This window comes from Salmo salar, chromosome 09 (assembly GCF_965601325.2).
Source record: "Salmo salar chromosome 09, fSalSal1, whole genome shotgun sequence".
NCBI lineage: Eukaryota > Metazoa > Chordata > Actinopteri > Salmoniformes > Salmonidae > Salmo > Salmo salar.
The window spans coordinates 126,337,488-126,362,788 of NC_138299.1; the positions used below are offsets into that span (position 1 = coordinate 126,337,488).

The 25,301-nt window shown below is 45.9% G+C and overlaps 1 protein-coding gene across 1 annotated transcript; it reads right to left on the minus strand.

Moving 5' to 3' along the window:
* Positions 1–6,977: 6,977 nt before the first annotated feature.
* On the minus strand, positions 6,978–10,796 carry LOC106612735 (tripartite motif-containing protein 16-like protein). The gene is made up of 6 exons (XM_082955535.1): positions 10,153–10,796; positions 9,924–10,019; positions 9,131–9,364; positions 8,890–9,049; positions 7,652–7,854; positions 6,978–7,313 (listed from the first exon to the last, which is right to left on the minus strand). The coding sequence occupies exons 1-6, from the start codon at positions 10,660–10,662 to the stop codon at positions 6,978–6,980; spliced, it is 1,539 nt and encodes a 512-aa protein (XP_082811661.1). The 5' UTR covers positions 10,663–10,796.
* Positions 10,797–25,301: the final 14,505 nt, after the last annotated feature.

The window sequence follows — 25,301 nt, forward strand, 5'->3', positions numbered from 1 at the left end:
ATTAACCTCTACATCACCAGAGGAACAGAGGAGAAGTAGGATACAGCTAAGGGTACAGGTAAAGGCTATACAAACTGGCTGTCTAGCACGTTCGGAACAGAGAGTAAAAAGAGCAGGTTTCTGGGCACGATAGCATAGATTCAAGGCATAGTGTACAAACAAAGGTAAGGTAGGATATGAGTACATTGGAGGTAAACCTAGGCATTGAGTAATGATGAGAGAGATATAGTCTCTAAAGACGTTTAAACCAGGTGATGTCATCGCATATGTAGGAGGTGGAACAACATGGTTGGTTAAGGCATATTGAGCAGGGCTAGAGGCTCTACAGTGAAATAAGACAGTAATCACTAACCAGGACAGTAATGGACGAGGCATGTTGATATTAGAAAGAGGCATGCGTAGCCAAGTGAACATATGGGTCCAGTGAGTGGTTGGGCTGACTGGGGACACGGCGATTCAGACAGTTAGCAGGCCGGTGCTAACAAGCTAGCAGATAGTAGGCCGGGGCCAACAAGCTAGCAGTTAGCAGACAGGGGCTAGCAAGCAAGCAAGAAGTTAGCAGACCGGGGCAAGCAAGCTAGTAGTTAGCAGACCGGTTAGCAAGTTAGCAGAATGGCCTTTGGGGGACGTTGCGATGGAGGTAAGTCCGTTTTTGCCTCTTCGTGCGGTGACGTCGATAGACCAGTCGTGGAATTAGTAGTGTTCCAAGTAGCTCTACGTAGCTAGCACGCCGTGGTTAGCAGAAGGGGCCTTCAGCGGACGTCGCGCCTGAGGGGCCTGTTAGAATCCTCGTACAGATTATGTCGGTATTCCAGTCGTAGAGGACCTCAACATCTACATTGTATAATAACATCTCAACATCAACTGTTCAGAGGAGACTGTGTGAATCAGACTGTGTGAATCATGATCGAACTGCTGCAAAGAAACCACTACTAAAGGACACACATAAGAAGAAGAGACTTGCTTGGGCCAAGAAAAATGAGCAATGAACATTAGACCGGTGGAAATCTGTCCTTTGGTCTGATGAGTCCCAATTAGTGATTTTTGGTTCCAACCGCCATGTCTTTGTGAGACGCAGAGTATGTGAACGGATGATCTCCGCATGTGTGGTTCCTACCATGAAGCATGGAGGTGGTGTGATGATGCTTTGCTGGTGACACAGTCAGTGATTTATTTAGAATTCTATGCACACTTAACCAGCATGGCTACCACAGCATTCTGCAGCGATACGCCATATCATCTGGTTTGCACTTAGTGGGACTATCATTTGTTTTTCAACAGGACAATGACCCAACAGGCTGTGTAAGGGCTATTTGATCAAAAAGGAGAGTGATGGAGTGCTGCATCAGATGACCTGGCCTCCACAATCACCCGACCTCAACCCAATTGAGATGGTTTGGGATGAGTTGGACCGCAGAGTGAAGGAAAAGCAGCCAACAAATGCTCAGCATATGTGGGAACTCCTTCAAGAGTGTTGGAAAAGCATTCCTCATGAAGCTGGTTGAGAGAACGCCAAGAGTGTGCAAAGCTGTCAAGGCAAAGGGTGGCTACTTTGAAGAATCTAAAATATATTTTTATTTATTTAACACTTTTTGGTTACTACATGATTCCATATGTGCTATTTCATAGTTTTGTTGTCTTCACTGTTATTCGACAATGGAAAAAATAGTACAAATAAATAAAAACCCATGAATGAGTAGGTGTCCAAATTTTTTACTGGTACTCATATATATATATATATATATATATATATATATATATATATATATATATATATATATATATATATATAAATACTGCTCAAAAAAATAAAGGGAACACTAAAATAACACATCCTAGATCTGAATGAATGAAATAATCTTATTAAATACTTTTTTCTTTACATAGTTGAATGTGCTGACAACAAAAATCACACAAAAATAATCAATGGAAATCCAATTTATCAACCCATGGAGGTCTGGATTTGGAGTCACACTCAAAATTAAAGTGGAAAACCACACTACAGGCTGATCCAACTTTGATGTAATGTCCTTAAAACAAGTCAAAATGAGGCTCAGTAGTGTGTGTGGCCTCCACGTGCCTGTATGACCTCCCTACAATGCCTGGGCATGCTCCTGATGAGGTGTCGGATGGTCTCCTGAGGGATCTCCTCCCAGACCTGGACTAAAGCATCCGCCAACTCCTGGACAGTCTGTGGTGCAACGTGGCGTTGGTGGATGGAGCGAGACATGATGTCCCAGATGTGCTCAATTGGATTCAGGTCTGGGGAACGGGCGGGCCAGTCCATAGCATCAATGCCTTCCTCTTGCAGGAACTGCTGACACACTCCAGCCACATGAGGTCTAGCATTGTCTTGCATTAGGAGGAACCCAGGGCCAACCGCACCAGCATATGGTCTCACAAGAGGTCTGAGGATCTCATCAATGCCACCCCACACCATGACTGACCCACCGCCAAACCGGTCATGCTGGAGGATGTTGCAGGCAGCAGAACGTTCTCCACGGCGTCTCCAGACTCTGTCACGTCTGTCACATGTGCTCAGTGTGAACCTGCTTTCATCTGTGAAGAGCGCAGGGCGCCAGTTGCGAATTTGCCAGTCTTGGTGTTCTCTGGCAAATGCCAAACGTCCTGCACGGTGTTGGGCTGTAAGCACAACCCCCACCTGTGGACGTCGGGCCCTCATACCACCCTCATGGAGTCTGTTTCTGACCGTTTGAGCAGACACATGCACATTTGTGGCCTGCTGGAGGTCATTTTGCAGGGCTCTGGCAGTGCTCCTCCTGCTCCTCCTTGCACAAAGCCGGAGGTAGCGGTCCTGCTGCTGGGTTGTTGCCCTCCTACGGCCTCCTCCACGTCTCCTGATGTACTGGCCTGTCTCCTGGTAGTGCCTCCATGCTCTGGAAACTACCCTGACAGACACAGCAAACCTTCTTGTCACAGCTCGCATTGATGTGCCATCCTGGATGAGCTGCACTACCTGAGCCACATGGGTGGGTTGTAGACTCCGTCTCATGCTACCACTAGAGTGAAAGCACCGCCAGCATTCAAAAGTGACCAAAACATCAGCCAGGAAGCATAGGAACTGAGAAGTGGTCTGTGGTCACCACCTGCAGAACCACTCCTTTATTGGGGGTGTCTTGCTAATTGCCTATAATTTCCACCTGTTGTCTATTCCATTTGCACAACAGCATGTGAAATGTATGGTCAATCAGTGTTGCTTCCTAAGTGGACAGTTTGATTTCACAGAAGTGTGATTGACTTGGAGTTACATTGTGTTGTTTAAGTGTTCCCTTTATTTTTTTGAGCAGTGTATATATATATGTCCCCTCCACCTCTAAAACAAAAGTTGCGCCCCTGGATTTATATAACGCATCGTCTTAAACTGAAAATGGCCCTGACCTCATAAACTGAAAATGGCCCTGACCTCATTTCAAACAGAATATACGTTTCTACTGGTATTTTGAAAACAATTCAAATTCACTTCAAGCAACTTTGTTTATGCTAATTTATTATTTATTTATCAATCATGCATTTGAATATAAATCTTACAAGCCAAAAGGGCACATGCAATAGGACAGCAGCTGAGATATGGCTGGAACAAGCTTTCAGCATATCAGAATCTAATACTGGAACTTTCCAAGGTGTAGTACTGAAACTACCGAGGTTACCTAGCCAGCTACACGTTCAAAGTCAACAACGCAGCCACTGCTAGCTAGCCTACTCCACCAGCCAGCAGTACTGTATCATTTTAGTCAATAAGATTTTTGCAACGTAAGCTTAACTTCCTGAACATTCGAGACGTGTAGTCCACTTGTCATTCCAATCTCCTTTGCATTAGCGTAGCCTCTTCTGTAGCTTGTCTACTATGTGTCTGTCTATCCCTGTTCTCTCTCCTCTGCACAGGCCATACAAACGCTCCACACCGCGTGGCCGCTGCCACTCTAACCTGGTGGTCCCAGCGCGCACGACCCACGTGGAGTTCCAGGTCTCCGGCAGCCTCTGGAACTGCCGGTCTGCGGCCAACAAGGCTGAGTTCATCTCAGCCTATGCTACCCTCCAGTCCCTAGACTTCCTGGCGCTGACGGAAACATGGATTACCACAGATAACACTGCTACTCCTACTGCTCTCTCCTCGTCTGACTACGTGTTCTCGCATACCCCTAGAGCATCGAGCCAGCGGGGTGGTGGCACTGGAATCCTCATCTCTCCCAAGTGGACATTCTCTCTTTCTCCCCTGACCCATCTGTCTATCTCCTCATTTGAATTCCATGCTGTCACAGTTACCAGCCCTTTCAAGCTTAACATCCTTATCATTTATCGCCCTCCAGGTTCCCTTGGAGAGTTAATCAATGAGCTTGATGCCTTGATAAGTTCCTTTCCTGAGGATGGCTCACCTCTCACAGTTCTGGGTGACTTTAACCTCCCCACGTCTACCTTCGACTCATTCCTCTCTGCCTCCTTCTTTCCACTCCTCTCCTCTTTCGACCTCACCCTCTCACCTTCCCCCCCTACTCACAAGGCAGGCAATACGCTTGACCTCATCTTTACTAGATGCTGTTCTTCCACTAATCTCATTGCAACTCCCCTCCAAGTCTCCGACCACTACCTTGTATCCTTTTCCCTCTCGCTCTCATCCAACACTTCTCACTCTGCCCCTACTCGGATGGTATTGCGCCGTCCCAACCTTCGCTCTCTCTCTCCCGCTACTCTCTCCTCTTCCATCCTATCATCTCTTCCCTCTGCTCAAACCTTCTCCAACCTATCTCCTGATTCTGCCTCCTCAACCCTCCTCTCCTCCCTCTCTGCATCCTTTGATTTCCTCTGTCCCCTATCCTCCAGGCCGGCTCGGTCCTCCCCTCCTGCTCCGTGGCTCGACGACTCACTGCGAGCTCACAGAACAGGGCTCCGGGCAGCCGAGCGGAAATGGAGGAAAACTCGCCTCCCTGCGGACCTGGCATCCTTTCACTCCCTCCTCTCTACATTTTCCTCTTCTGTCTCTGCTGCTAAAGCCACTTTCTACCACTCTAAACTCCAAGCATCTGCCTCTAACCCTAGGAAGCTCTTTGCTACCTTCTCCTCCCTCCTGAATCCTCCTCCCCCTCCCCCCCCCCTCCTCCCTCTCTGCGGATGACTTCGTCAACCATTTTGAAAAGAAGGTTGACGACATCCGATCCTCGTTTGCTAAGTCAAACGACACTGCTGGTCCTGCTCACACTGCCCTACCCTGTGCTTTGACCTCTTTCTCCCCTCTCTCTCCAGATGAAATTTCGCGTCTTGTGACGGCCGGCCGCCCAACAACCTGCCCACTTGACCCTATCCCCTCCTCTCTTCTCCAGACCATTTCCGGAGACCTTCTCCCCTACCTCACCTCGCTCATCAACTCATCCTTGACCGCTGGCTACGTCCCTTCCGTCTTCAAGAGAGCGAGAGTTGCACCCCTTCTGAAAAAACCTACACTCGATCCCTCCGATGTCAACAACTACAGACCAGTATCCCTTCTTTCCTTTCTCTCCAAAACTCTTGAACGCGCCGTCCTTGGCCAGCTCTCTTGCTATCTCTCTCAGAATGACCTTCTTGATCCTAATCAGTCAGGTTTCAAGACTGGGCATTCAACTGAGACTGCTCTTCTCTGTGTCACGGAGGCTCTCCGCACTGCTAAAGCTAACTCTCTCTCCTCTGCTCTCATCCTTCTAGACCTATCTGCTGCCTTTGATACCGTGAACCATCAGATCCTCCTCTCCACCCTCTCCGAGCTGGGCATCTCCGGCGCCGCCCACGCTTGGATTGCGTCCTACCTGACAGGTCGCTCCTACCAGGTGGCGTGGCGAGAATCTGTCTCCGCACCACGTGCTCTCACCACTGGTGTCCCCCAGGGCTCTGTTCTTGGCCCACTCCTATTCTCGCTATACACCAAGTCACTTGGCTCTGTCATATCCTCACATGGTCTCTCATATCATTGCGATGCAGATGACACACAATTAACCTTCTCCTTTCCCCCTTCTGACAACCAGGTGGCGAATCGCATCTCTGCATGTCTGGCAGACATATCAGTGTGGATGACGGATCACCACCTCAAGCTGAACCTCGGCAAGACGGAGCTGCTCTTCCTCCCGGGGAAGGACTGCCCGTTCCATGATCTCGCCATCACGGTTGACAACTCCCTTGTGTCCTCCTCCCAGAGTGCTAAGAGCCTTGGCGTGACCCTGGACAACACCCTGTCGTTCTCCACCAACATCAAGGCGGTGACCCGATCCTGTAGGTTCATGCTCTACAACATTCGCAGAGTACGACCCTGCCTCACACAGGAAGCGGCGCAGGTCCTAATCCAGGCACTTGTCATCTCCCGTCTGGATTATTGCAACTCGCTGTTGGCTGGGCTCCCTGCCTGTGCCATTAAACCCCTACAACTCATCCAGAACGCCGCAGCCCGTCTGGTGTTCAACCTTCCCAAGTTCTCTCACGTCACCCCGCTCCTCCGCTCTCTCCACTGGCTTCCAGTCGAAGCTCGCATCCGCTACAAGACCATGGTGCTTGCCTACGGAGCTGTGAGGGGAACGGCACCTCCGTACCTTCAGGCTCTGATCAGGCCCTACACCCAAACAAGGGCACTCCGTTCATCCACCTCTGGCCTGCTCGCCTCCCTACCTCTGAGGAAGCACAGTTCCAGCTCAGCCCAGTCAAAACTGTTCGCTGCTCTGGCACCCCAATGGTGGAACAAGCTCCCTCACGACGCCAGGACAGCGGAGTCAATCACCACCTTCCGGAGACACCTGAAACCCCACCTCTTCAAGGAATACCTGGGATAGGATAAAGTAATCCTTCTAACCCCCCCCCTTAAAAGATTTAGATGCACTATTGTAAAGTGGTTGTTCCACTGGATATTATAAGGTGAATGCACCAATTTGTAAGTCGCTCTGGATAAGAGCGTTTGCTAAATGACTTAAATGTAAATGTAAATGTCCTATCAGTTGTATAAACTAGTCCAGTTGACATAGAGTCACAGACGCCCCAACCCCTGACCAGAAGCGGAACCCGGGATAGAGGGGGCCAGTAAAGTCTGTCTGGAGGGAATGGATGAGATGGGCCTGGTTGTTGGAGATCCTGTAGAAGGCCAGTACTCCTTCATGTTGGTCCAGGTACACCCCCAGCCTGCGAGCCTTGGTTGAGCTTAGTTGGGTCTCTTTCCCAGCATGCCACATTGAGAAGCCTGTCCCAGACCAGTTCAGGCTCCAAGACTGCTCATTGTAGCCCAGCCTGCTGCTGTCATCAGCCTCCTTTCTGTCCAGGTCTCTGTAGGCCATGCCGATAGTGATCTGAGTAACAAATAATAAAAACGAAGTAAAATACTCAAAGCCAAAATAGTGAATACTAGTCAATTGATGACAGATTCAAATCAAGGGCATCTCTCAAGTACATAACATAAGTTGATATGATCTTAACGATGAGGGAGCAACCATAGAAATATAATTATATTAAGTGTGTACACGTTTGATACCATTCCATCAACTCCATTCAAGCCATTATTAGGAGCCATCCTCGCCTCAGCAGCCTCCTCTGGTGTGTACCCATGAGTGTTCCAGTCAGATGTGGTCGTAGCCTGAGAAGCTTTGTCCCTTCTAGTAATTCTATTTCTATGGCAGTAATAACCCACCTTCTGGCCCGTCCACTCTGTCTCCCAGTAATAGGGGCTTCCAGCCAGGGACTGCCTGCACAGTATCTGTCTCCAGTAGATGAAACGGTCGGGGTGCTCCAGCTGGTTCTGCTTCTCTGCCTTCAGAGTGGCTTTACGGTACCCATCAGCCAGTTTCAGGTGGCGGTAAGCAGTGTTGGGGTCAAATGTCAGATTAAAGCAAACTAGATTGAGAAAGACAGGAAAGACTGGTGATGTTATTGTCTTCCTTTGTAGTCCACACTCACTTTTTTGTTCAAGCGTCCAATTGTCTGAAGATCTGAAGACGCTTCAATGCTGCTTATGACTACATTTCTATAACTCTTTAAAAAGGGTGAAAAGCAGTAAAAGGGCTACTCACATTTGAGCATTTCTTTTCTTGTTTTCAGCTCTGGGTTTGCCAAACCAATAGTGGTCACCTGATTCACTAAACGTTGTGAGAGAAAATAAACAATTATTTTGGCAACATTTTATTTGCATTATAATGCCAACTTTGGAACTACACTGAAGAATCCTCAGACCGCTGTTCATATATTTACCTTGAGGTCCAGTTGGAGGTAATGGAGGTTGAGGTAGAGAGTTTGTTGATGTCATCTCATTCACTAAAGAAAAGCAATAGAGGTGAGAAAATAAGAAAGCTGTTTTTACAGCTAGTCACCGCGCAAATCCATCGTAAATCGTGGAGTTGAGTTTAATCGGCTAGGTAGAGGTGAAGGGTTTGATGTTATTTCACATACTAAAATGCAATAGGGGAAAGGATCTTTAGTCTGTTAAAGGTTGATGTACTTGATCATCTCATACAAAGACTGAATTAAACGTTTACCTGTGTTCAGTTGAGGGTTTGATTGCACTTCGGATGCTACAGAGATTAATGAGAAAAAAAGATTAACATTTTGATAGAAAATGGCAGCTGCAACTTTGTTTTTTCTTTTTCGTTTAACATGTCTTGTAGATGCTTACCTGCATTTTGTGAAGCAACCTGATTGTGGTCAGTAGATGCTCCGTTCCCTGCAGCTTGACCATTGAACAATTGAGACGGACTAAGACTGGCATCATTCACTACAAGCAAGAAAACAGTCTCAGTAATATTAATAACCATGTATACTGCTCAACCATTGAGCATTCTCAACAGAACCAGCAAAATCAAAAGGGAAAATAGTAAAACAGGTCCTAATCTCCCTGTATACGTTTTAGGTCATTGAAAATGCCCATGGACTCACCAGTTCTGAAGATCTTGGCCATGCTGGATTTACAGAGATCCTGTAGTCCATCTCTTAACTCTCCCATCACAGTTTGAATCGCAGACACAACGGCCTCCTCACCCAGCCCTACCCCCTCTCTGCCCCCATTATGTGTGAGGAGCTCCAGGGTGAAGATATTCTGTGGAGGATGATAGATGAAGACAACAACACCTAGTGATGAGGATGGTCATCTCAATCCCATTATCTTTTTTCCTTGTACCTTTAAGAAGCAGATGTGGTCCTGCATGCTGGCCAGTCGGCTGAGTTTCTGGTCTCTCCTGCGGAGCTGGGCCAGCTCCTGTTCCAGCTTGTGGATATGGCCCTCGGTCCGGCTGCCCATGGAGGACTCATGGGCACAAAGAAACTCCACGACCTGGGTACCCATCAGCTCCACACTCTTCACCAGCTCAGAGAAGAGCTCCACACCCTCCTTCTGTAGGGCCTGGACTGAGCTCTGAGAAGAGAGAGGACACAGACATGGAGAGAAGCAAAGCAAAAATGGAGGGATGGATAGAGGTGGAGAGACAAGGAGGAAGTGAAAGAGGGCGCAGAGTGTTATGAAACAGTGACTAACTACTAGGCTCTTGTGAAGGAAATTTTACTTTGTGCATCTCGACTTTGGTGTCATAAACAATCCTTTGTTCCTGCCTGTGCCTGGTAAAGATATGAGGGAGGGCCGTCATGACCTCCTTTAGACTATTTGGCAGAACACCCAGAATCTGTTGTATAAGTTAGGATAGGGTTGGTTCCGGCATGTGTCTGGCACCGTTTCCTATGAACTATGCCTATGCAACATGTCTGTAACCAGCATATAAGGGAACTAAACGGGAGTGCCCCGTTAGAGCTCCTCATCGACATGTGTACTTGGTGCATTGAGTTTGTTGGAACCCCTCTGACAATAAACAATGATACATTTAAGATTGACTTTGGGTGTCCCTGTGTAAGAATTTCCACAACACACTGAAAACAAATGATGTAACCACAACATATTTTACATTGAGGGATTTCCTTACTTTGTGGAGCTGGGCAGTTTGTGGGAACTCTTTGAGCTCCTTCTCCATCTCTTGGATCCTCCTCTGTGTCTCGGCCTGCATTGGAACTAGCTCCCTCTGCACAAAGGGACACAGTATACAGAAACACAGGATTCTCTCAAGCACCCAGTATTTTCTAAAATTCAAATAAAGCTGCTATATTCAAATAAAATAGTTGTGGCAACAGACAAAACAACAGTCAATTCTTTACCCGTCTCTCCTTCCACTCCTCTTCCGGCTTAACCACACGGTGGCCCTTGTGTCCATGATGACAACATTCGTCACAAATACACTCCTTATCATCATGGCAGTAGAGCTCTAGGGGCCGCTGGTGTTGAGGGCAACGCCTGGGGCTGACGACGGGCAGTTGGGGGAACATCCCCCCTTGGCGAAGGCTTGTGTCTGCACACACGTCCAGATAGATAGACATGGATGGTGGGGCAGATGAGATGGAGAGGTAGGGATACTCCTGGATGCCCTTTCTTCTCAGCTTCTCCATGGCCTCCACTAGCACTGTGCTCTTGGCCAGAGAGGGTCGTGGGGTGAAGACCTGCCTACACTGGGGGCAGTTAAACTGACCCTTGGCCTCATTCCGGTCCCAGTGCCCCTGGATGCAGGACAGGCAGTAGGTGTGACCACAGGGCAGCGTGGCGGGGTCACGTAGTGTCTCCAGACAGACAGAGCACACAAACTCCTCCTCAGGCCATGCGGCAGCGGCCATGGAGCTGGGAAATGTAGGTCCTGGAGATTGTGGTCAACTTTGTAAGTAAGACTGCCAATGCTCCCGAAATGGCATAGAATCCTGGTTAAAACCAAAATGGGCTGGCCTTGGGCGAGGCAGGAAAAACAGGTAAGACCAGTGAGGAGTTTCCAAAACATTCTGACTGATGTCACAGTCACATGGATGAGGCAGAAGCACTGTAGTTGCAGGCTGTCAGTGGTCTAGATTTTGAAATAATCTCAAAGTGGTAGACCGACAGGTTTTTCACCTTCTCCAAGAAGGAACCACATTTTCACCTTCTTTGTGGATATAAATAGCCTAGTTACTGTTAAAAATACACACACACTGTGTGTCCACAATAATTAGGTTGTACCTCACGATGTTAAACAATACAATGGCTATACTGTGTAAACTGATGGTCCATGTAAAAGGACACATGACCCCCAACATGTGAAGTTAAAAGGAGCATGCTAAATTTGGTGTAAAATGAAAACTAAGAGTCTATATTCTTGAGAAATTAAGGCATATATACTGTACACTTTTTAACCCCCAGTGCCCGACCTCACTAACGCTCGTGGCTGAATGGAAGCAAGTCCCCGCGGCAATGTTCCAACATCTAGTGGACCTTCCCAGAAGAGTGGAGGCTGTTATAGCAGCAAAGGAGGGACCAACTCCCTATTAATACCCATGATTTTGTAATGAGATGTTCAACGAGCATGTGTCCACATACTTTTGGTCACGTAGTGTGGATTTTAACTGACTATTTCCAGGTTGACAGCTACCACCTCAGAGACCATTTCATCCCAATGTCGGAGTTGCACCTATTTTCCACAGTTCCGGCATAATATTGACCGGCTAAATTTGTAATGTGGAAACTGTCAGCTTATTGAGGAATATATGTCTGAACTGGACATCCAGAGTAAGCAAATTATCCTGGAAAGGTCCCACTCTAAGACCTTTTCCTTTTCTACTCATCAGCCTGGTCGTTGTCACTGCCTCGCCACTGTGTCGCCACTCTCCGACTGACTGGCCAGGGCTGCCCTGCCCTGCATAGCCCCCCCCCCCTAATGAATGATCCCCCTGTGGTTATCCCAGTGGAGGCACGTCACACACCGTAAGCCCAGCGCAAGGCAGTGGTCTTTGGTGAATGGGGCTGAAATGGCTTTGGGGAATCCTGCTGACCAACAATTTCGCCCACCTGCTTCCAGAGATTCCTGCTCCTTCATCCTCTACCTGTCTCCGGAGGGTCCAGATCAGGGAATTTCTACCACAGGCCAGTACCCCCCGGGCTCCCTCACACATCAGGCCTCGAGGGTGTATGACTTACATGGGTGCAACCAAAGCCCGTGTACTGTAAGTCAGTTTATAACATTGCATCATTGGTTACTCGGAGTTCTCCATATTGACATTGGATGCGGCATTAGGCCCTATGGTGCTAACCTTGGAAAAGTAATTACATTTTCTACTCATTACTAATAGGGATAGACCAAATGGTGCAGTTCTATGCAATTTTATATAGTTATACCAACCTTATTAAAATAATATCAACAATCAGACAGGGCCTGAAACGGCCTATTGAACATCGCTTGTTTGAGATGGCGACTCCACGTGACTTTAAAAAAATCATAAAGGACTTGGGTTGATGAACATTAGGAGCTTACTTCGTAAACTAGATTACATCAAGATCTGGGCTATGCAGACAAATTGGGACATCCTGATATTGACTGAAACTTGGATCTCTGAAGACATTCTGGACTCTGATATTAATATTGAGGGATATAATGTGTTCAGAACTGAAAGGATAGAGGTGGGGGAGTGGCTATTCTTATTAAACATAATTTCTAGGTCTCTTAACTGAAATCCATTTCCGTTGCCAATTTTTTTTGCTATTATATTTAAGCCTTGGTCTGGGGAAAAATGTATACATAACTATTATAGGGGTCTACCATCCTCCCTCGGCTAACCTTTGTGCACTTGAGGAGCTAACTAGTTTGTAGTCTTCTTTCATCAAAATCAGAAGTTATTATCCTGGGTGACCTAATTTATGAATGGGAAATGCACGCTTCAGACAATCTAACAGACATGTGAAATGATCTAAACCTAACCCAGCTGGTGACTACGCCTACAGTCGTGACCAAAAGTTTTGAAAATGACACAAATATTAATTTTCACAAAATCTGCTGCCTCAGTTTGTATAATGGCAATTTGCATAATTATTTGCAGAATGTTATGAAGAGTGATCAGATGAATTTCAATTAATTGCAAAGTCCCTCGTTGCCATGCAAATGAACTGAATCCCCCCAAAAACATTTCCACTGCATTTCAGCCCTGCCACAAAAGGACCAGCTGACATCATGTCAGTGATTCTCTTGTTAACACAGGTGTGAGTGTTGACGAGGACAAGGCTGGAGATCACTCTGTCATGCTGATTGAGTTCGAATAACAGACTGGAAGCTTCAAAAGTAGGGTGGTGCTTGGCATCATTGTTCTTCCTCTGTCAGCCATGGTTACCTGCAAGGAAACACGTGCCGTCATCATTGCTTTGCACAAAAAGGGCTTTACAGGCAAGACTATTGCTGCCAGTAAGATTGCACCTAAAAAAAACATTTATCGGATCATCAAAAACTTCAAGGAGAGCGGTTCAATTGTTGTGAAGAAGGCTTCAGGGCACCCAAGAAAGTCCAGCAAGCGCCAGGACCGTCTCCTAAAGTTGATTCAGCTGCGGGATCGGGCACCACCAGTACAGAGCTTGCTCAGGAATGGCAGCAGGCAGGTGTGAGTGCATCTGCACACACAGTAAGGTGAAGACTTTGAGGACGGCCTGGTGTCAAGAAAGGCAGCAAAGAAGCCACTTCTCTCCAGGAAAAACATCAGGGATAGACTGATATTCTGCAAAAGGTACAGGGATTGGACTGCTGAGGACTGTGGTAAAGTAATTTTCTCAGATGAATCCCCTTTCCGATTGTTTGGGGCATCTGGAAAAAAAGCTTGTCCGGAGAAGACACCATCAGTCCTGTGTCATGCCAACAGTAAAGCATCCTGAGACCATTCATGTGTGGGGTTGCTTCTCAGCCAAGGGAGTGGGCTCACTCACAATTTTGCCTAAGAACACAGCCATGAATAAAGAATGGTACCAACGCATCCTCCGAGAGCAATTTCTCCCAACCATCCAGGAACAGTTTGGTGATGAACAATGCCTTTTCCAGCATGATGGAGTACCTTGCCATAAGGCAAAAGTGATAACTAAGTGGCTCAGGGAACAAAACATCGATATTTTGGGTCCATGGCCAGGAAACTCCCCAGACCTTAATCCCATTGAGAACTTGTAATCAATCCTCAAGAGGCGGGTGGACAAACAAAAACCCACAAATTCTGACAAACTCAAAGCATCGATTATGCAAGAATGGGCTGCCATCAGTCAGGATGTGGCCCAGAAGTTAATTGATAGCATGCCAGGGCGGATTGCAGAGGTCTTGAAAAAGAAGGGTCAACACTGCAAATATTGACTCTTTGCATCAACTTCATGTAATTGTCAATAAAAGCCTTTGACACTTATGAAATGCTTGTAATTATACTTCAGTATTCCATAGTAACATCTGACAAAAAATATCTAAAGACACTGAAGCAGCAAACTTTGTGGAAATTAATATTTGTGTCATTCTCAACTTTTGGCCACGACTGTACACAGGCCCAACCTTAAAGATCCTTTAAAGTCAACTCTGATTGATCTTATTTTCACAAATACACCAAAGAAATATGTTTCTACTGCCATCTTCCCCCAAGACATTAGTGACCCTTGCCCAGTTGTTTGTGTTAGAGATATGAGAATGGCAACAATGGCGCCGACAGAGATGGTCGCCTCGCCGGGAGTCCTTAGGAAACTATGCAGTATTTTGTAATTAAATGTATTATTTCTTACATTGTTACCCAATTAAATCTTAAGTCTTACCACATACAGCCGGAAAGAACTATTGGATATAAGAGTCGACGTCAACTTACCAACATTACGACCAGGAATACGACATTCATGAAGCGGATCCTTTGTTTGGACCACCACCCAGGACAATGGATCTAATCCCAGAAGCTGACCCAAAACAACGTCGCAGCAGAAGAGGCAGACAGAGTGACCTCCTGCTCAGGCTTCATAGACGTGCACATCACCCACTGCTCCCGAGTATATTACTCTCCAATGTCCAGTCTCTTGACAACAAGGTAGACGAAATAAGAGCAAGGGTTGCCTTCCAAAGAGACATCAGAGATTGTAACATTCTCTGTTTTACGGAAACATGGCTCTCCCGGGATAGGTTATTGGAATCGGTTCAGCCACCGGGCTTCTTCATGCATCGTGCCAACAGAGATAAACACCTCTCTGGGAAGAAGAAGGGCGAGGGTGTATGCTTCATGATTAACGACTCGTGGTGTAATCATAACAACATACAAGAACTCAAGTCCTTCTGCTCACCCAACCTAGAATTCCTTACAATCAAATCAAATTTTATTTGTTACATACACACGGTTAGCAGATGTTAATGCGAGTGTAGCGTAATGCTTGTGCTTCTAGTTCCGACCATGCAGTAATATCTAACAAGTAATCTAACCTAACAATTTCACAACAACTACCTTATACACGCACAAGTGTAAAGTAATGAATAAGAATATGTACATAAAAATATATGAATGAGCGATGGCCGAACGGCATAGGCAAGATGCAGTAGATGGTATAGAGTACAGTATATACATATGAGATGAGTAATGTAGGGTATGTAAACATTATATAAAGTGGCATTGTTTAAAGTGGCTAGTGATACATTTATTACATCAATTTTTCATTATTAAAGTGGCTAAAGATGAGTCAGTATGTTGGCAGCAGCCACTCAATGTTAGTGATGGCTGTTTAACAGTCTGATGGCCTTGAGATAGAAGCTGTTTTTCAGTCTCTCGGTCCCCGGTTTGACCTTTACTGACCTCGCCTTCTGGATGATAGCCGGGTGAACAGGCAGTGGCTCGGGTGGTTGTTGTCCTTGATGATCTTTTTGGCCTTCCTGTGACATCGGTTGGTGTAGATGTCCTGAAGGGCAGGTAGTTTGCCCCTGGTGATGCGTTGTGCAGACCTCACTACCCTCTGGAGAGCCTTACGGTTGTGGGCGGAGCAGTTGCCGTACCAGGCGGTGATTCAGCCCGACAGGATGCTCTCGATTGTGCATCTGTAAAGGTTTGTGAGTGTTTTTGGTGACAAGCCGAATTTCTTCAGCCTCCTGAGGTTGGTGGTGAAGACCTCCTGAGGTCTTCACCACGCTGTCTGTGTGGGTGGACCATTTCAGTTTGTCCGTGATGTGTACGGCGAGGAACTTAAAACTTTCCACCTTTTCCACTACTGTCCCATCGATGTGGATAGGGGGCTGCTCCCTCTGCTGTTTCCTGAAGTCCACAATCATCTCCTTTGTTTTGTTGACATTGAGTGTGAGGTTATTTTCCTGACACCACACTCCGAGGGCCCTCATCCCCTCCCTGTAGGCCGTCTCGTCGTTGTTGGTAATCAAGCCTACCACTGTAGAGTCGTCTGCAAACTTGATGATTGAGTTGGAGGCGTGCATGGCCACACAGTCATGGGGGAACAGGGAGTACAGGAGAGGGCTGAGAACGCACCCTTGTTGGGCCCCAGTGTTGAGGATCAGCGGGGTGGAGATGTTGTTACCTACTCTCACCACCTGGGGGCGGCCAGTCAGGAAGTCCAGGACCCAGTTGCACAGGGCTAGGTTGAGACCCAGGGTCTCGAGCTTAATGACGAGTTTGCAGGGTACTACGGTGTTAAATGCTGAGCTGTAGTCGATGAACAGCATTCTTACATAGGTATTCCTCTTGTCCAGATGAGTTAGGGCAGTGTGCAGTGTGATTGCGTCGTCTGTGGACCTATTGGGGCGGTAAGCAAATTGGAGTGGGTCTTGGATGTCAGGTAGGATGGAGGTGATATGGTTCTTGACTAGTCTCTCAAAGCACTTCATGATGATGGAAGTGAGTGCTACGGGGTAATAGTCATTTAGCTCAGTTACCTTTGCTTTCTTGGGAACAGGAACAATGGTGGCCCTCTTGAAGCATGTGGGAACAGCAGACTGGGATAAGGATTGATTGAATATGTTCGTAAACACACCAGCCAGCTGGTCTGCGCATGCTCTGAGGAAGCGGCTAGGGATGCCGTCTGGGCCGGCAGCCTTGCGAGGGTTAACACGTTTAAATATTTTACTCATGTTGGCTGTAGTGAAGGAGAGCCCACAGGTTTTGGTAGCGGGCCGTGTCAGTGGCACTGTAAGGCAATCAAACAAGCTCTTGACAACAAGCTCTTGTCCTCAAAGCGAGCAAAGAAGTTGTTTAGTTTGTCTGGGAGCAAGACATCGTGGTCTGCGACGGGGCTGGTTTTCCTTTGGTATTCCATGATTGACTGTAGACCCTGCCACATACCTCTCGTGTCTGAGCCATTGAATTGCGACTCTACTTTGTCTCTATACCGATGCTTAGCTTGTTTGATTGCCTTACATTTTAGTCATTTAGCAGACGCTCTTATCCAGAGCGACTTACAGTAGTGAATGCATACATTTCCCAAAATTTTTTCTCCGTACTGGTTTTTTCTCCGTACTGGGAATCGATCCCACAACCCTAGCGTTGCAAACACCATACTCTACCAACTGAGCCACACGGGCCTTGTGGAGGGAATAGCTACACTGTTTGTATTCAGTCGGGCATTCAATATGCACCTTGTTTTCAGATTAGCCTTGTTAAAATCCCCAGCTACAATACATGCAGCCTCAGGATATGTGGTTTCCAGTTTACATAGAATCAAATGAAGTTCTTTCAGGGCCCTCGATGTGTCTGCATGGGGGGGATATACACGACTGTGATTATGATCGAAGAGAATTGTCTTGGTAGATAATGCGGTCGGCATTTGATTGTAAGGAATTCTAGGTCAGGTGAACAAAAGGACTTGAGTTCGTGTATGTTGTTATGATCGCACCACGTCTCGTTAATCCTAAGGCATACACCCCCGCCCTTCTTACCAGAGAGATGTTTGTTTCTGTCGGCGCGATGCGTGAAGAAGCCAGGTGGCTGTACCGACTCTGATGACGTAACCCGAGTGAGCCATGTTTCCGTGAAACAAAGAACGTTACAATCTCTGATGTCTCTCTGGAAGGCAACCCTTGCTCGGATTTCATCTACCTTGTTGTCAAGAGACTGGACATTGGCAAGTAGTATGCAAGGGAGCGGTGCGCGATGTGCCCGTCTATGGAGCCTGACCAGAAGACCGCTCCATCTGCCCCTTCTGCGGCGCCGTTGTTTTGGGTCGCCGGCTGGGATCCGATCCATTGTCATAGGTGGTGGACCAAACAGAGGATCCGCTTCGGGAAAGTCGTAATGCTGGTGAGTTGACGTTGCTCTTATATCTAATAGTTCCTCCCGACTGTATGTAATAAAACCTAAGATTTCCTGGGGTAACAATGCAAGAAATAACACATAAAAAAACAAAATACTGCATAGTTTCCTAGGAACGCGAAGCGAGGCGGCCATCTCTGTCGGCGCCAAAAGTACATGCCGACCATATTACCTCCCAAGAGAATTCTCGGCAGTTATCGTCACAGCTGTGTATACACCCCCTCAAGCAGACACCACGATGGCCCTCAAGGAACTTCGCTGGATTCTAATGTAAACTGGAAACCATATATCCTGAGGCTGCATTTATTGTAGCTGGGGATTTTAACAAAGCAAACTTGAGAACCATGCTACTTAAATTCTATCAGCATATTGATTGCAGTACTCGCACAGGTAATACACTCGACTGCCTACCATCCAGAAGGCGAGGCCAGTACAGGTGCATCAAAACTGGGATCGAGAGACTGAAAAACAGCTTCTTTCTCATGGCCATCAGACTGCTGAACAGCAATCACTAACTCAGAGAGGCTGCTGCCTACATTGAGACCCAAATCACTGGCCACTAAAATGGATCACTAGTCACTTTAAACAATGCCACTTTAAATAATGTTTACATATCTTACATTACTCATATCATATGTATAGACTGTATTTTATACCATCCATTGCACCTTGCCTATGCCGCTCGGCCATCGCTCATCCATATATTTATATGTACATATTCGTATTCCCCCCTTTAGATTTGTGTGTATTAGGTAGTTGGGGAATTGTAGATTACTTGTTAGATATTACTGCATTGTCGGAACTAGAAGCACAAGCATTTTGCTACACTCGCATTAACATCTGCTAACCACGTGTATGTGACCAATACATTTTGATTTGAATACAAAAAGCTAAGCCTCATGTCATCACAAAGAGGAACTTTAAAAACTTCAGTTTACGAGCTTTTAATTGTTTTACTTGTTCTTCATTTTATCAAATCAAACTTTGTCACATGCACCGAATACAAGTGTAGACCTTACTGGGAAAAGCTTACTTACAAGCCCTTAACCAACAGTGCAGTTCAAGAGGAATTAAGAAAATATTTACCAAGTAGACTAAAGTAAAAAATAATAACAAAAAGTAACACAATAAGAATAACGAGGCTATATGCATGGGGCACCAATACCGAGCCAGTGTGCGGGGGTACAGGTTAGTTGAAGTAATTTGTACATGTAGGTAGGGGTGAAGTGACTATGCATAGATAATAAACAGCAAGTAGCAGCAGTGTACAAAAGGGAGGGGCGGGGGATTCAATGTAAATTGTCCGGTGTCAATTTTATTAATTGTTCAGCAGTCTTATGGCTTGGGGTTAGAAGCAGTTGAGGAGCCTTTTGGTCCTAGACTTTGCGCTCCATTACCGCTTGCTGTGCGGTAGCAGAGAAAACTGTCTATAACTTGGGTGACTGGAGTCTCCGACAATTTTATAGGCTTTCCTCTGCCACCTCCTATTATATAGGTCCTGGAAGGCAGGAAGCTTGGACCCAGTGATGTACTGGGCCGTTTGTGTCTTACGGTCAGATGCTAAGCAGTTGCCATACCAGGCGATGATGCAACCGGTCAGGATGCTCTCGATGGTGCAGCTGTAGAACCTTTTGAGGATCTGGGGACCCATGCCAAATCTTTTTGGTCTCCTGAGGGGGAAAAGGGTTTGTCGTGCCCTCTTCACGACTGTCTTGGTATGTTTGTACCATGATAGTTTGTTGGTGATGTGGACACCAAGGAACTTGAAGCTCTCAACCTGCTCCACTACAGCCCCGTCGATGTTAATGGGGGCCTGTTCGGCCCGCCTTTTCTTGTAGTCCATGATCAGCTCCTTTGTCTTGCTCATAGAGGGAGAGGTTGTTGTCCTGGCACCACACTGCCAGTTCTCGGACCTCCTCCCTATAGGCCGTCTCATCGTTGTCGGTGAACAGGCCTACCACTGTGGTGTCGTCAGCAAACTTAATGATGGTGTTGGAGTCGTGTTTGGCCACTCAGTCGTGGCTGAACAGGGAGTTCAGGAGGGGACTAAGTACACATCCCTGAGGGGCCCCAGTGTTAATAACTTCTTAGGGCTAGGCACCTTTTTCTCAATTTCCGCCTGAATGACGCGACCAAAGTAAACTGCCTGTAGCTCATGGCCCTGAAGCCAAGATATGCATATAATTGGTACCATTGAAAAGAAAACACTTTGAAGTTTGTAGAAATGTTAAAATAATGTAGGAGAATGTAACACAATAGATATGGTATGACAAAATCCAAAGAAAAACCAACAGGGATTTCTTTTTTTTGAGAGACCATCCTCTTAGAATTGCAAGAGAAAGGTCATATTGTAAATTAGCCATAAGAATTGCATCCTTCCACAGGGTGTCAGCAGTCTATGTTCAAGGTTTCAGGCTTGTAACTTCAAAAACAAATAAGAAATAACCGTTTTTGTAGAAGGACGCAGTACTGGAAATCTGTGTTTGCGTGCTCCATGAAGAAATGCTAAAATCGGTTTCCTATTGAACATCATTCTTTCTGAAAGAAATATTATAGTTTGATTACATTTTAGGGTATCTGAGGAGTAAATAGAAACATATTTTGACTTGTTGAAACAAAGTTTAGGGGTAGATTTTCGGATTCATTTCTCTGCAAGTTGAACGAGTCGATTACTCAAATCGATGCGCCAACTAAACAAACTTTTTGGGATATAAAGAAGGATTTTATCAAACAAAATGACACTACATGTTATAGCTGGGACCCTTTGGATGACAAATCAGAGGAAGATTTTCAAAAACACTTATATGCACCTAAATGTTTAAAATCCATAATATTTATGATTATTTATTTGAATTACGCACCCTCCAGTTTCACCGGAAGTTGTCCCGCTAGCGGGACCCCAATTCTTTAAGAATCAGCATGGCAGACGTGTTGTTGCCTACTCTTACCACTTGGGGGGGGCGGCCCGTCAGGAAGTCCAGGATCCAGTTGCAGAGGGAGGTGTTTAGTCCCAGAATCCTTAGCTTAGTGATGAGCTTCGTGGGCACTATGGTGTTGAACGCTGAGCTGTAGTCAATGAACAGCATTCTCACATAGGTGTTCCTTTTGTCCAGGTGAGAAACGACAGAGTGGAGTGTGATTGAGATTGTGTCATCTGTGGATCTGTTGGGGTATACGATTTGGAGTGGGTCTAGTGTGTCCGGTAGGATGCTGTTGATGTGAGCCATGACCAGCCTTTCAAAGCACTTCATGGCTACCGACGTGAGTGCCGCGGGACGGTGATCATTTAGGCAGGTTACCTTCACTTCCTTGGGCACAGGGATTATGGTGGTCTGCTTGAAACATGAAGGTATTACAGACTCTGTCAAGGAGAGGTTGAAAATATCAATGAAGACACTTAACAGTTGGTCCACGCATGCTTTGAGTACACATTCTGGTAATCCATCTGGCCCAGCGGCTTTGTGAATGTTGACCTGTTTAAAAGGTTTTGTTCACATCTGCTACCGAGAGCGTTATCACACAATCATCCAGAACAGCTGGTGCTCTCGTGCATGCTTCAGTGTTGATTGCCTCAAAGCGAGCATAAAAGGCATTTAGCTCGTCTGGTAGGCTCGCATCACCGGGCAGCTCGCGTCTGGGTTTCCCTTTGTAGTCAGTAATAGTTTTCAATCCTTGCCATATCCGGCGAGCGTCAGAGCCAGTGTAGTAGGATTCAATCTTAATCCTGTTTTGACGCTTTGCATGTTTGATGGTTCGTCTAAGGGCATAGCGGGATTTTTTATAAGCGTCCGGATTAGTCTCCCGCTCCTTGAAAGCGGCAGCTCTAGCCTTTAGCTCAATGCAGATGTTGCCTGTAATCCATGACTTCTAGTTGGGATATGTACGTACAGTCACTGTGGGGACGACGTCGTCGATGCATTTATTGATAAAGCCGATGACTGAGGTGGTGTACTCCTCAATGCCATTGAATGAATCCCGGAACATATTCCAGTCTGTGCTAGCAAAACAGTCCTGTAGTGTAGCATCCGTGTTGTCTGACCACTTCCGTATTGAGCGAGTCACTGGTACTTCCTGCGTTAGTGTTTGCTTGTAAGCAGGAATCAGGAGGATAGAAAATGGTCAGATTTGCCAAATGGAGGGCGGGGGAGAGCTTTGTATACATCTCTGTGTGTGGAGTAAAGGTGGTCTAGGATTTTTTTCTCCTCTGGTTGTACAAGTTACACGCTGGTAAACATTTGGTAAAACTGATTTAAGTTTGCCTGCATTAAAGTCCCTGGCCACTAGGAGCACCGCTTCTGGTTGAGCATTTTCTTCTTTGCTTATGGCCTTATAGAGTTGGTTGATAGCGGTCTTAGTGCCAGCTTCGTTCTGTGGTGGTAAATAGACAGCTATGAATAATATAGATGAGAACTCTCATTAGATAGTGTGGTCTACAGCTTATCATAAGGTACTCTACCTCTGAGGCAAAAACTGGCAAGTGTAGCTGGTGTAGGGGTATTGTTATCCACATCTGCACCAATGATGTTAGAATGAAACTGTCAGAAGTCACTAAGCGCAACATAACTTCAAAGTGTAACTTAGATAAGAAAGATGTGTCGGCATTGAGTAATTGTCTTTGGCCCCCTCCCAGTTGGGGGGGTGATACAGCAGACTTGCACAACTCAATCGCTGGTTGAAAACAAAACTGTTTTCTGCCCCTCCCAAAAGATAGAATTTGTAGATAACTGTCCCTCTCTTGGATCCCCACACAAACAGGACCAAGCCTGGCCTGCTGAGGAGTGACGGACTCCATCCAAGCTGGAGGGGTGCTCTCATCTTATCTATCAACATAGACTTATCAACAAACGTAACCTTGCGTAATACCCTAGATGCAGTCGCACCTCTAAAAACTAAAAAAACATTTGTCACAAGAAATGAGCTCCCTGGTATACAGAAATTACCCGAGCCCTGAAGCAAGCTTCCAGAAAATTGGAACGGAAATGGCATTCCAACAAACTGTAAGTATTCCGACTAGCTTGGAAAGACCACAGACAGAACAATGAGACAGATATTTCACCGGATGTATAAATGTGATGCATCGGCTTGGCGTTTCCACTCAATACCAAAAATGATGGTATTGAGAGGCAGCCCAGTTACCGGCAGTGGGAGAAGATGGAATGAGATGGATTTTGGCTGACATTCTGCACATTTTCTCATCGACGAAACTTGGGATCTCAATACTATTTTCTGTTCCCAAAATTAGAATATGTTACGAACAGAGAGGACTAAGTTTTGTAAACTTTACTCTTTGCCAAAGTTTCATAAATTGCGTTGTTTAGAAGGAGTGCAAAGGAAAATTTTGTTATTGCACACGCGCACTTCACAGAGTAGGTGTTCCCTAACGGAAATATGCGCATGCATGATAGAACGCATCAATAGGATCTTGCTAGCTCATGCTTAGCTCTGCCCACCTCCATGCTTGTTTTGCCCATTATGACTTATTTGTTCCCATTTGAAACGACGGGCTGTGGTCTATCTTAGTTTAGTTATAAAAATATTTCACAGTACCGTGAAATATCGAAGCGCCCTTACTGGTGCTCGATTAGCCTAGTTTTCCAAGCTGATTGAGGAGAAAAAAAACAATCCTCAATTTATTTTTGATACTGTTGCAAAGCTAACTAATAAGCAGCATTCCCCAAGTGAGGATGGCCTTCACTTCAGCAGTGATGAATTCATGAACGTTTTTGACAAAAAGATCATTAGAAAGCAAATTACGGACTCCTTTTTGAATATGCTTATTTCTCCAAAACTGCACAGAACTCCCAGGACCTAGGATCATTGGAGACACTAAAGTTTTTTAATCCTTTCGACACATTCACAAAAATAGTCATGGCCTTTAAACCTTCCAGCTGCCTACTGGACCCTATTCCAACTAAACTACTGAAAGAGCTACTTCTTGTGCTTGGCCCTCCTATACTGAACGTAATAAACGGCTCCCTATCCTCTGAATGTGTCCCAAACTCACTAAGTGGCATTAATAAAGCCTCTCCTGAAAAAGCCTAACCTTGACCCAGATTTTTAGATTTTTCTTTAACTAATCAGCCTATTTCGAATTTCCTCCCATTCCATTTTTTTTAAAGCAGCAACTCACTGTCTTCCTGAAGACAAATAATGTATGCGAAATGCGCTAGTCTCGTTTTAGACCACATCGTAGTACTGAGACCGCATTCGTGAAGGTGGTAAATTGCCTTTTAATGGCGTCAGACCAAGGCTCTGCATCTGTCCTTGTGCTCCTAGACCTTGGTGCCGCTTTTGACACCATCGGTTACCACATTCTTTTGTGGAGATTGGAAACCCTAACTGGTCTACACGGACAAGTTCTTGCCAGGTTTAGATCTCATCTGTCGGAAAGATATATTGTCTCTGTGGATGGTTTGTCCTCTGACAAAGCAATGATGTTTGTTTTCCTCAGGGTTCCGTTTTAGGACCACTATTGTTTTCCCTATATATTCTACATCTTGGTGATGTCATTGGGAAACACATTGCCAACTTTCACTGCTATGTGGACGACACGCAGCTGTACATTTCGATGAAACATGGTGAAGCCCCAAAATTGACTAACCTGGAAGCCTGTGTGTTTCAGACATAAGGAAGTGGATGGTGGCAAATGTTTTACTTTTAAACTCAGACAAAACTAAGATACTAGTTCTAGGTCCCAAGGAACAAAGACATCTGCTGTTTGATCTGACAATTAATTTTATGGTTGTACAGCTGTCTCAAATAAAAATGAAGGATCTCGGCGTTACTCTGGACCCTGATCTCTCTTTTGACAAACATATCAAGAAAGGGCAGCTTTTTTCCATCTTCTTAACATTGCAAAAATCTAACTTTTTGTCCAAAAATTATGCAGAAAAGCTCATCCATGCTTTTGTTACTTCTAGATTAGACTACTACAATGTTCTACTCTCCAGCTACCCAGATAAACACTTAATAAAACTTCAGTTTATGCTAAATACGGCTGCATGAATCTTGATGAACCCCCCAAAATTGATAATATTACTCCAGTGCTAATCTTTACATCGGCTTCCTGTTAAGGCTAGGGCTGATTTCAAGGTTTCTCTGCTAACCTACAAAGCATTACATGGACTTGCCTAGGACCACCTGGCCTGACGACTCCAGGCTGTCCTCGTCCCCAGTCCACCTGTTCATGCTGCTACTCCAGTTTCAACTGTTCTCCC